Source organism: Oncorhynchus gorbuscha, linkage group LG06 (assembly GCF_021184085.1).
Source record: "Oncorhynchus gorbuscha isolate QuinsamMale2020 ecotype Even-year linkage group LG06, OgorEven_v1.0, whole genome shotgun sequence".
NCBI classification, from domain to species: Eukaryota; Metazoa; Chordata; class Actinopteri; order Salmoniformes; family Salmonidae; genus Oncorhynchus; species Oncorhynchus gorbuscha.
Window position 1 is genome coordinate 53,028,511 of NC_060178.1, and position 12,923 is coordinate 53,041,433.

General features: G+C 41.1%; 1 protein-coding gene and 1 long non-coding RNA gene across 3 annotated transcripts; both read right to left on the reverse strand.

Moving 5' to 3' along the window:
- Nucleotides 1-1,679: 1,679 nt before the first annotated feature.
- On the reverse strand, nucleotides 1,680-6,813 carry LOC124037171 (FHF complex subunit HOOK interacting protein 2A-like). 2 transcript variants are annotated; one of them, XM_046351838.1, is made up of 5 exons: nucleotides 6,421-6,813; nucleotides 6,105-6,274; nucleotides 4,460-4,564; nucleotides 3,180-3,268; nucleotides 1,680-3,084 (listed from the first exon to the last, which is right to left on the reverse strand). In XM_046351838.1, exons 1-5 carry the CDS (start codon nucleotides 6,464-6,466, stop codon nucleotides 3,054-3,056), a joined length of 441 nt encoding a protein of 146 aa, XP_046207794.1. In that variant the 5' UTR covers nucleotides 6,467-6,813; the 3' UTR covers nucleotides 1,680-3,053. The 2 variants fall into 2 exon arrangements, with proteins under 2 accessions (XP_046207794.1, XP_046207793.1); XM_046351837.1 differs by having other exon boundaries at nucleotides 4,460-4,567.
- Nucleotides 6,814-9,823: 3,010 nt separating this feature from the next.
- LOC124038074 lies at nucleotides 9,824-12,597 on the reverse strand. Its single transcript, XR_006839295.1, has 2 exons — nucleotides 11,644-12,597; nucleotides 9,824-11,394 (listed from the first exon to the last, which is right to left on the reverse strand). It is a non-coding gene; the product is annotated as an uncharacterized LOC124038074 (long non-coding RNA).
- Nucleotides 12,598-12,923: the final 326 nt, after the last annotated feature.

The window sequence follows — 12,923 nt, forward strand, 5'->3', positions numbered from 1 at the left end:
GGAAATAAAAGTAGGCCGAAACATTAGTAGGCCTAGGTTAGGCTATACAGCCCATCCCTCTCAGTTAAAGGAAAATAAATATAAATTGGACGGCTATAATGACATTTAGGGGGTGGGTCTCTGGATATCGGCTATATGTCGTCTTACCTCCTTTAGTAATGGCATTAATCGCATTTAGTCATTGGTCTGTTTCTCATTGTCCAGGATTGTCTTTCAAAAAACGTTTTGCCTCTTCGGGAGTTTTGAAGTGTCGCAAGGCTCCTTGGTGAAGAATCCTGAGCTCGTTTGGGTATTTGAATCCCCTGAAGATGCCTCGGTCAATGGAGTATTTCTTCACTTCGTCAAATTCTCGGCGCTTTCGGCGTATTCCAGCTGACAGGTCCTGGTGTAAAGCGAGTTTGGCGTTTCCCACTGTGATGGTGTTGTTTTTCGCCGCCTGTAGGACACGTTCCTTGTCGGTGAATCTCAGGAAACGTATGGTGATTGGGCACGGTGGTTGTCTGGCTGCTGGTGGGGGTCTCAATGCTCGGTGAGCTCTCTCGAGTTCTATGGGCCTGTCGGTGGACATGTGGAGCCACTCGGGAAGTTTGTCTTGTAGGTAGCGGATCAGTGGCATGTTTCCTTCTTTTTCGCCCAGATTGAATAGAACACAATTATTCCTTCGCCCCCTGTTTTCCAGGTCCTCTGTTTTCTCTTCCAGATGCTCGATTTTCTTTTTAGCATATGCTATTGTTTCCATGGCATCTGTCAATAAGTTTTCCATGGATAGGATTCGCCCCTCTGCCTCGTCCTGGCGCCCCGCGTTTATGGTTATCTTGTTGTTGATGTCAGGCAAAGCGTTTTCCAGGATTGTCACCTTGCCCCCTATCGCACTGAGCTGAGAGTTAATGGCATCTAATTTGGTGTTTAGTTCTGTACGTTGGGATCTCAACTCAGAAAGGATGTCTTCGACAGAGTGCGAGGTTGGCATTCGTTGTGCCTCGTGGGAGAGCGGGTTCTCTTGCTCCTGGCTAATGGTGCTAGTTTTTTCTGAAGCTAGCTTCTTCTTGGAGGCTTTTTCCTTCGTTAATACTCGAGTCCGGGTAAAAATGTCACCTGTAGTGTCGCCTTTTGTAGCCGCCATGACTTTTTCTTACGAAAGCTAAATGAGTTTGAACTTGGAGTGGAGGTAAGATTAGGAATTGGAAACTACTTGTGCGGAGCTCTTAGTTCATGCGGCCATCTCGTTCAAGGGTCACGTGATCCCCCCCCCTGATAACGTTTTTTTTTTTTTTTATCAATTAGTATAATTGAATTTAACCACAATATTTGTTGTATTATTTAGTCAGTCTTTTCTGGTGGATTAAACTGAAATTGCAACCAAATTTCTACGGCTTGTTTAAAAAATAACGATATTTTGGAGATTATTTTGTTTTCAAATTACCAAAAGTGAGCGAGAAAAAGGCCATTCTTGAACATGAGGTGAGACATTCTTACTAATTTGTAAATAAAGCCAGTTTATTATTTAGAATGATTTATTTCTGTTTTTAGAGGAAGATAAACCAAAAGTACACAGTCACCTCATAAAACCTTTTATAAAAACATAGTATATGGGATTGATTTTAAGAAATTACGATTAATTAACGTGAATCATATTATGGTATTTCTATTCCAAGAAAAATGAAAAAATGAAACCCTGTACAACGTGACCTTTATTTAACAAGGCAAGTCAGTTAAGAACAAATTCTTATTTACAATGACGGCCTACACCGGTTGTGATACAACCAACTTAACTAAGAAATACATTTGACGATACCCTCCTTCTTGGCAATAGTCTGTTGTCCTGCTAATAGAACCTAATGGAGCTATACAATGTGACAGGTCGGGAGTAGGCTACAGTACTACAGTAAGAGCAAAGTAATCCTAACATTTCCACACCCCTAATTGTAGTCTAACCAATACCCACACGGCGATACAGTGAAAATATAAATCTTGTTGATTTATCAAGACCAGTCCCCATGCTTGTCTCAGAGCAGCGCTATCTTGACCTCTGAATGCTGTCTCTTCCATTAATATTTAAAGAGTATTTTCCAGTAAGCAACACTTTGGAACAAAGTAGGCTAATGAAGGTAAACAATCTGTCATTCAGTGATATTTAATCCCATGAAATAATTTGTTATGGATCCATAACGAAATAAACATTTGCTTTTTGAGTATTTTTTCATTAACGAAAGCATAAAGATGCTGATGAAGAAATACAGAACTGTACAGTATATGGTTTATCCGACATTTTGCGGTTGCATGAGATTGCCCACATGCACTTTAAACATTTGAATAAAGCATTTAAAGCATTTTGAAGAAAGAAGCCACCTGCATTTGTTTATTAGGCTACTGTGCAGTCTGACAAGTAAACATAGCCTACAGTAAATACTGTAGTAAATATGGTAAAGTAATTAATAATTCCTTACATAAGGGAGAGCATGCCATGTCTAGACTTTCTCGGTGACCTCAAGTACTCATTAACTCTTTCTTGAATGCTTTTTCAGGTTGCATCAGTCACGGACAGAAACTTCTGGAGACAGTTTTAATGACGAACACCCAGAGCCACATTTGCCTCGGGATCCATCGCAGTTCGTATTCTGTGTCCACTCGTGGTATCTCTCTTCGGTTAAACATCCTTGGAATAGCAGAACAGCGTAACGATCCGGACAGCCCTCGCTGTGCCTGGTGAGCAGTTGGTCCAGTTCTGTTGTCAGAAGGAAAATGGAAATGTCACATATGTTGACTCTGCCTGTAGGAGGTGGAATTCCAGAGCTCACAGGTGTGCCTGGAATGGATTGTGACTCCATCTCCTTCCTCGCCCTCTTCAACGCGTCATTCTCCGCCTGACTCTCTGTCAATGAGGAGTGACACTCTGCCAATACTGCCTGGCTCTGGACCAATGCATCAGCTGTCCCTCGTATCTCTGCCCTCAGATAATGTTTCTCTTTCTGCTGGTCTGCCTTCAATGACTCGATCTCGGTCTTCAAAGTTTGAATCTGATCCATGTGCACCTTCATCAGATGAGCAGAATGTTACCGCCCTGAGCCACCATCGATTAGTGGCCTATGATAGAAACGGTAGATCAAATAAGAATTAAAAGTGACTCCAACACACATGCTGCGTACAGAAACACATTTTAAGAATCCAGCAAAACTAACAGCTTTTTATGGGAACCATGCGTTTTTTCGGTGCGGTCCATTGTCCAGCCCTTTGTCCACTGATCTCCACGGATGGTTGGTTGTATGATCTGCAAAAACACATACACGTTTTTAATACGCAATCATTTTTATTTCGCCTTTATTTAATTATCAATTTTATTACACTGTATGGCTACACTAAACGGCTCGAGGAGTACTGGTAAGGTGTGACTTTCAGCTTACAATAGGCCTTAAGTATACAGCAGATCGCCGATTGTCCTCACTTTGATTATGCTGTAACAGCATACTGTAGCAACATGACCAGGATCTCTATTCATTTAAGTGAGCAGATTAGGGCCTTCAGGATGAACGGAAAATCTAGTAGAGGCAATGTTTTGTTTTAACCAATTAGTATATTTATTTGAGTTTAACCACAATATTTGTTATATTATTTGTTCTGTCTTTTCTGGTGGACTAAACAAAAATTGCAAGCAACTTTCTATGGCTTGTTTAAAACCATAGTGATATTGTGGAGATGATTTCAAAGTTTTTAATGCTGATCAATTGCCTTGCACAAAGTATCAAAATACAGAGAGGTGGTGGAAAGAGTCTATTGTCCTGCTAACAGCCCATAATGGGCTATGAAAATAACCAAAAAATGTCTTTATTAAAGAGTATCAGAAAGAATGTTGGTACTTTTTTATTTTGATCCAAAGCTGAGTCACTCAGCTTTATGTAGGTGCCAGGGCTATATGACTGCGCCATCAACTTGATTATTTAGCAGACATCCTTTGATTATATTCAGTCAACACATATCTTAAGAATATAATGGAATAGAATTTACCTTTTTTGTTTCGCCTAGAATAAAAACCTTAGTGTAACAACAGTTTTAGTAAGTAATATTAACGAGTAGAAACAAGGGTGTAAACGTGCAGGACAGAGGAATAGCAATTCTTACATTATTGTTCTAAATTCAATCACCTTCATCCTCATCATTCAGTTAATTGAAATTCAACTTTGAAGACGTGCACAATTATCAGTTTCTATTTGGTTTATATCGCCCATTCATTGTCAGTTAGTGATATATTAGCACCTTGGAACCCAAAAGCATAATCAGTGCTCTCCCGCTTGCCCTGGTCTGGAGCAATGAAGCAGGTACGCAGGGTACCGTGCTAAATTACCTCTAAATCCCGCAGCATAATCTCAAAACTTTTAGTTGAGGACCCACTGTATGCTATCATAATATCACCCAACCCTAGTAAATATTATATCATGTTACATGAGAACTTCTGGGATCTCACCAGTACAGGTCTATGGACATTGATGTGGGGCAGTAGAGGCTGGCGAATGCGTCCTAGCAGCTTGGTGTAGAAACTCAGGACCTGTTGCTTCATTCCCGGAGGACACTGCTGGCGACAAAACACCACTAGATTAAGATGAAGAAACATTGTGGTACTTTTCATACATGATCTGGTATTTCGTACATGGTTTGGTATAGGCTAACTACCCAATAGAGCACAGTGACCCACGACTGCGTGGCCACGCACGCCTCCAACTCAATCATCAAGTTTGCGGACGACACAACAGTGGTAGGCTTGATTACCAACAACGACGAGACGGCCTACAGGGAGGAGGTGAGGGCCCTCGGAGTGTGGTGTCAGGAAAATAACCTCACACTCAACGTCAACAAAACTAAGGAGATGATTGTGGACTTCAGGAAACAGCAGAGGGAACACCCCCCTATCCACATCGATGGAACAGTAGTGGAGAGGGTAGCAAGTTTTAAGTTCTTCGGCATACACATCACAGACAAACTGAATTGGTCCACTCACACTGACAGTGTCGTGAAGAAGGCGCAGCAGCGCCTCTTCAACCTCAGGAGGCTGAAGAAATTTGGCTTGTCACCAAAAGCACTCACAAACTTCTACAGATGCACAATCGAGAGCATCCTGGCGGGCTGTATCACCGCCTGGTACGGCAACTGCTCCGCCCTCAACCGTAAGGCTCTCCAGAGGGTAGTGATGTCTGCACAACGCATCACCGGGGGCAAACTACCGGCCCTCCAGGACACCTACACCACCCGATGTTACAGGAAGGCCATAAAGATCATCAAGGACATCAACCACCCGAGCCATTGCCTGTTCACCCCGCTATCATCCAGAAGGCGAGGTCAGTACAGGTGCATCAAAGCTGGGACCGAGAGACTGAAAAACAGCTTCTATCTCAAGGCCATCAGACTGTTAAACAGCCACCACTAACATTGAGTGGCTGCTGCCAACACACTGTCATTGACACTGACCCAACTCCAGCCACTCTAATAATGGGAATTGATGGGAAATTATGTAAATATATCACTAGCCACTTTAAACAATGCTACCTTATATAATGTTACTTACCCTACATTATTCATCTCATATGCATACGTATATACTGTACTCTACATCATCGACTGCATCCTTATGTAATACATGTATCACTAGCCACTTTAACTATGCCACTTTGTTTACTTTGTCTACATACTCATCTCATATGTATATACTGTACTCGATACCATCTACTGTATGCTGCTCTGTACCATCACTCATTCATATATGCTTATGTACATATTCTTTATCCCCTTACACTGTGTATAAGACAGTAGTTTTGGAATTGTTAGTTAGATTACTTGTTGGTTATCACTGCATTGTCGGAACTAGAAGCACAAGCATTCCGCTACACTCGCATTAACATCTGCTAACCATGTGTATGTGACAAATAAAATTTGATTTGATTTGTGAGGTATTTTACTCTTTTCACACTACTGAGCCAAGTCTTGCTGTACTGTGCTGGCCTGGTTACGCATCCACTAAAGTTGCTGAAAAGGACAATGTGAAAATAAAATATCCAAGACAGCATAGTGTGGTATGAGTTGGCATGATAGTGTGAAAATGGCATTGTTCCCCTTACATCTGCCTTGCCCAGGGTGTAGACGGTCTCTAGGATCTTGTGGTGCAGCAGGTACTCCATGCATGGCCCAGTATCTCCAGACTCTCTCTCTGACTCCTCCTGCGTCAGGATGTCCAGCATCAGCTCCAGATGAGACGGGATGTTGGTGTCTGTCACTTGGTCTTTGTCATCTGACAAGGTAGAAATAAACAAGCAAACATTGCTTTCGATGCACATTGTCGTTACAGGTAATACATAATTAATAACATCTATTCTCCATGTATGTTTACAGTGATTTGAAACTCATACTGGATTTCTATTAAGTGCTGTTTATTACCCGATGTCTCTATGTAATAATGTGCGATGGCCTTCCAGTGATACATAAAGTCCTCCTGCAAGGGCAGTGAAGGCGCAACCTGAAACGGAGAGATTCAATCAAAAGCATGTTTACCACACAAGATTGTGATGTGAGGATGGGATAAGTCCAGTGTTTGCTTAATTAGTTTAGACATCTCTACTCTAGGCCTAACCCATTCAGGCACACAAACTACCTTTAGTGCCTATTGATGGTAGTATTTTCTGGACGGAGGAGTTTTGTTAAGAGACCCGACGCTCGTTCTGGACGTTAAAAGGGTTAGGGTTTTCACACGCCCATATTTCCATGTTACAGCGCTTGTTTACAGAAAACAGACGGAAGATAGTCATAGCTGTGCTAATTACACCCTAGCTATCCGCGTCACCGAACGAGTGTAAACGGAAGACGGACGCCACAAACGTGTTGTAGGTGAAAAAATATTGTTGGCTACAACTGTGTTAAAACTGGTTAACACAGTGAACAGTAGGTTTCTCCCATCTCCAGAGGAACACTGGAGCTCTGTCAGAGTGAGCTCTGTGACTGACAACACGTTTGTGGTGTCTGTCTTCCGTTTACACACAGGTGTTTGGAGATGCAGATAGCTAGGACATAATTAGCACTCCTTTAGTACATTATTGGGCTACTATATGCCTATAGACAGTTTGTGTGTAAAGCATGCACTCTCGTCCAGGCAAGATGCACAAAAATGTACTCTGCTTGAGATGTTTTCACTCTCTCTGCACAATGGACATGTAGGCCTACTCCTTGCAGCCTCCAACTGTAGTGTCTTAAAAACCGTATAAATCACTTTTCTACCTAGCTACAGATTGTTACACCCAATAATGTGATTTAACCAAAGATTTCTGGTATTCATTACTGGCCGTTACAGGATAGGTACTAGGGATATGCATATCTCCTTTCATGAACGATTTGATACGCATCCATACAAGGGCTCCGATACAGGATATAGTTAGTTTTAAACAATTCAGTTTGATTAGAGAACAAATTTGATGGACAATTTTTTTCTGCATGAACAAATACATTTTCCATTTTAAATGTATATCTGCTGTGTGTGTGTGTGTGTGTGTGTGTGTGTGTGTGTGTGTGTGTGTGTGTGTGTGTGTGTGTGTGTAATTAATTTGCATTTTATTGCATGGCATAAGTATTTGATACATCAGAAAAGCAGAACTTAATATTTGGTACAGAAAGGCTGTAACGTAAGAAATTGTGGAAAAAGTCAAGGGGTCTGAATACTTTCCCAAATGCACTGTACAGTCAGTATAAATGTGTGTGCATTTTGTGTGTGAGGTCAAGCCTTCTTCACAACTGTGCGCATGTACACCATTAAGTATATGTATGTTTTTTGTCCCCACACTTTTCATCTGAAATCACAATCAGCAACAGATTAACGTATTTTTGCAGATAAAGATATGTGAGCTAGTTCTATGACAATATCTATCTTTAGAAATTATCATGGCATTTAGCCAATTAATATAATGCAGCTTTGGAGTTCTAAAAAGCGAATGGTTTAGACCATTTGGAATATTCCTGAGAGTTTATCCCACGTCAACCATGCTCAGCTCAATTTTTTTTATTGCTGTCCTTTATGAAATTACACTGTTCAACTATGTTTTATGGTTAACCTGAACAATCAAAATAAAATCTGAATGACTGTACCCCAGTCAGCATTTGGATGGGAGTTACATCCACTCCAGTAGGCTACACAACTCCCGGTAAAAACATTTTCCACAGCGCAATTGGTAACAATTAGTTGAGTGACAAATAAATTACATTGCTTGTCACTCAACTAATAAAGCCTATGATTTGACATAGTGAAAGCAATTTTACAAGCATCTGAAAGCTGAAGGTGCCACGCAGATGTACAAAATGTAAATAGAACAGAGATATGCCTATTTCTCGTTTGCACAAGCAGCTGTGCCGTCCACACTGTTGTTATCTGACAGGCATATGCAGTTGCATGCATAACAGTTCGATAGGCTACAGGGCTTGACATTACCTTTTTTTAGCCACTTGGACAAGTAGGGCCGCCCCCAGGTATGTAGGAAACATCACCTCCACTTCGCTGATCCTCAACTCTGGGGCCCCACAAGGAAGCCTGCTCAGCCCCCTCCTGTACTCCCTGTTCACCCATGACAGTGTGGCCAAGCACGCCTCCAACTCAATCATCAAGTTTGCAGACGATACAACAGTCGTAGGCTTGATTACCAACGATGAGACAGCCTACAGGGAAGAGATGAAGGCTCTGGGAGTGTGGTGCCTGGAAAACAACCTCTCACTCAACATCAACAAAACAAAGATGATTGTGAACTTCAGGAAACAGCAAAGGGTGCATCCCGCTATCTACATCGACGGGACCGCAGTGGAGAAGGTGGAAAGCTTCAAGTTCCTTGGCGTACACATCACTGACAAACTGAAATGGACCACCCACACAGACAGTGTCGTGAAGAAGGCGCAACAGGGCCTCTTCAACCTCAGGATGCTAAAGAAATATGGCTTGTACCTAAAACCCTCAAACTTTTACAGATGCACAATTGAAAGCATCCTGACGGCACTGTCACTGCCTGGTACGGTAACTGCACCGCCCGCAACCGCAAGGCTCTTCAGAGGGTGGTGCGGTCTGCCCAACGCATTACCGGAGGCAAACTACCCGCCCTCCAGGACACCTACATCACCCGATATCACAGGAAGACGAAAAAGTTCTCCTACTTAAAAAGATGAGAGGCCTGTAATTTTCATCATAGGTACACTTCAAATATGACAGACAAAATGAGACAAAAAAAATCCAGAAAATCACATTGTAGGATTTTATATGAATTTATTTGCAAATTATGGTGGAAAATAAGTATTTGGTCACCTACAAACAAGCAAGATTTCTGGCTCTCATAGACCTGTAACTTCTTTAAGAGGCTCCTCTTTTCAAGTGGGAGAACTTGCACAATTGGTGGCTGACTAAATACTTTTTTGCCCCACTATGTATATAGTCTTAATTCATTCCTACTTAGGATGTGTGTATATGTTGTGTAATTTGTTAGATATTACTGCACTGTCGGAGCTAGGAGCACAAGCATTTTCGCTGCACCCGCAATAACATGTGCTAATCACATCTATGTGACCAATAAAATGTGATTTGACTGATTTTTTACTTTTCCGAAAGCAGAAGTCACTTAAATGTGACTGATAATTGTGTTGGATAATGCAAGGAACCACTTCACAAAATAATCTGAAAAAAGGGCTACATGTGTTACATATATATACTGTGTCACAGGAGAAGATCAATTTGGGAAATGTTAAATCAGTCAGTGAGCTGGTATGTGTCGTATCAGAACAACTTATCGGGGAAACAAATAACACAAATGATTCAATATAGACTGAAAAGCATTTAAACATTTTCAACAATCTTCAAAATATATTTCATTCATTGTTATCACTGGTACAGACAATGGAAGGCTGTAAGTCTCTGATCCCATATATTATACATTATCGCCTTGATTAAAACACTTAACCCCCCCAAAGTAAAATACGGCACTGATAGGCTACTGTAAAAAACATGCAGTCCATCAACCCTCCATCTGGAGAGCTACTGGGTGTGCAGGCTTTTGATCATGTGTATGTGACCAATAAAATGTGATTAGATTTTTGATTTGACTGATTTTTTACTTATCCGAAAGCAGAAGTCAGCTCAAGCATACTAGTCAGCTTATCAAGGTCCTGTTGAGCAGCTGATTTTTTTATGTGGTGTGTTTGAGCAGGGCTAGAGCAAAAGCCCGCACACCCAGTATGCAGCATTAGTTTCCTCAACTGTGCACCCCCATCAACATTTACATTTACATTTAAGTCATTTAGCAGACGCTCTTATCCAGAGCGACTATCAAGTGCAAGTCCGCCATTTGCAGCTATACACGAGTGACGATGGAAAGTTATTTTAGGCTAATCGGAAATGACAATAACATTAATACATGCTAATAGCTAAATACACTGAAAAAATATAAAAGGCAAGATGTAAAGTGTTGGTCCTATGTTTCATGAGCAGAAATAAAAGATCTTATAGCACAAAAATCTTATTTTGCTCAAATTTGGTGCCCAAATTTCTTAACATATTTCTTAGTGAGAATGTCTTATTTGCCAAAATAATCCATCCACCTGACAGGTGTGGCATATCTAAGGCCCTATGAAATCCATTTATTTTTTCTCAAAATTCCATTTTCATTTTTCTGAATTCTATGTTTTACAATTTATTCTAATTGTATCATCCAGAAACTGTCTAATAAATGAATTAATAAAAAGTCAACAATTTAATAAGATATAACAGTAAATGTGTAATGATGCAACACAACATTGCACTATTTTTTATCAAGACAAGTGTTTCAATACAGAGTCCTACTAAGCGTTTCATTATAAATGGAAAAAAAGTAATGCAAGAATATAGGCAACAATGCAGCAACCTTCTCTGTTTCCAGCTGGCTGAGGATGTTCGTGACTGCCTGGGATGATTACTTTTCCACCACCGAAAACTCTGTACAGATGAACTGCATGGTACTTTACTGATTCAAACCAGTTATTCCATCTGGAGGATGCTGCTCCAAGGGGATCCTTGGCCAGCACAAATTCCTTCATAATGAGGAAGTTCACCCATCTCTTTCTGGCAGGCTTCTTGAAGTCTCATCCATGTCACAAGTGAAATATTTGTAGTGCTGCCAGGTCTCACCCACTAGATTGATGACATGGCTGATACAGGTTACATGGACACTGTTGGGCATCACTCCTTTCAGAACCTCCATGCATGCCTTCAGGCAGTAGGAGACATTATCTGTGACCACTGCCCAGGCATCATTCAGGTTCAGATTGTTGCTGTGGCTAGTATTACCTGGGAAAACGTTGAGTAGATGCATCTGTCCATGAAAACAGCATCCACCAGAAAGTACTGGTTTTCAACATCTGCATTGAAACATAAGGAAAAACTTGAATTATGTCATGTACTTTTTGAACAACAAAAAAATGTGTTATTTAAATGTTAAGTGTAAACACAATATAGATACAGCGATTGTTAGCTTGATGGAGAGGAAGACAGCTGCTAAAATTACACATTGCTATATTTCACGATAGAATATCATAATTTGCATGCGTCCAATTCACATTGCAGAATGTAAATCTAGGCTATTGCAACGGTATATTCAGTTAACTCACCAATGGCTCATGTTTAGAACCCTGCAATCCCTTGCATCTGTTGTCTTGTCAACAACCACCAAACTTCTTCCCACAGATCTTCTGTAGAATGGCAGTCATACGTTGGTCGAACACACCGGGCAGGTGCGTTTGACGAGGCCGCTCTCATTTTCGGGCAACGCTCCTCCCTGTTTTCAATGCTTCAGCTTTTCTAAAGGGATGTCAGACTCGGTGCACACAGCCAAAGTCCTGAATAAATCATTTTCTTGAATATGCAGATGCGCTTGCACTATTAATGGTCTTTTTAAGAGGGATGCTCTGGCTAACAGTGCTTTTCCTTGTTCTTCACATGGGCTTCAGACTAAGTGGTCATCACACGTATTTTTACAGGTATGTTGACAGAATTTGCAAAACAGCTCATCGCCTGACTCATAATAGTCCTCTGGGTATTGCTCTGCTCTGAATTTAGGGATTATGGTCAAATTATTATATTTTTTTTTACGACTTGGCCCTCTCAGACGGCCTCTTCAACATGTTTCTCAAAGTGACAGCCAAGTTGTGAGGTTGACGTAAGGGTCCCACGCACAACCAACCCCCCCCCCCCTCAAAACACCCCAATCGAAAACTGAATTATTTCTCTAGGCCTACTTGTCTGTAATTTTACAAATCTGAAATCATTTAGGTTACTACAATCATTAGGCCTACTTCTGTTTTTTTAATAAAAAATCAATTTCAGTCAAACTATGGAAAATTCGGAAATATTCCACTTTTTACAGTTGATTCAATTCTTATTACCAAATTCCGCAATTCCATCTGAGTTTTCCACATCGCGGAAATCATAGGGCCCTACATATCAAGAAGCTGATTTAAAAAAAGTTTTTTAGCCTTTATTTAACTAGGCAAGTCAGTAGAACAAATTCTTATTTTCAATGACAGCCTCGTAACAGTGGGTTAACTGCCTTGATCAGGGGAAGAACGACATATTTTTACCTTTTCAGCTCGGGGATTCGATCTCGCAACCTTTCGGTTACTAGTTCAACGCTCTAACCACTAGGCTACCTTAAACAGTATGATCTTTACACAGGTGCACCTTGTGCTGGGGACAATAAAGGGCCAGTCTAAAATGTGAAGGTTTGACACACAACGCCACAGATTTCTCATGTTGAGGGAGCGTGCAATTGGCATGCTGTGCAGGAATGTCCAGAGGGTAGCCCAAGGGTGAGTGATTCAACTGGGAGCCCCGAGAGAGTAGGTCTGAAGAGGATGATCCAAAAAGGATGCGTGTTAGTAAGGTTGGATTT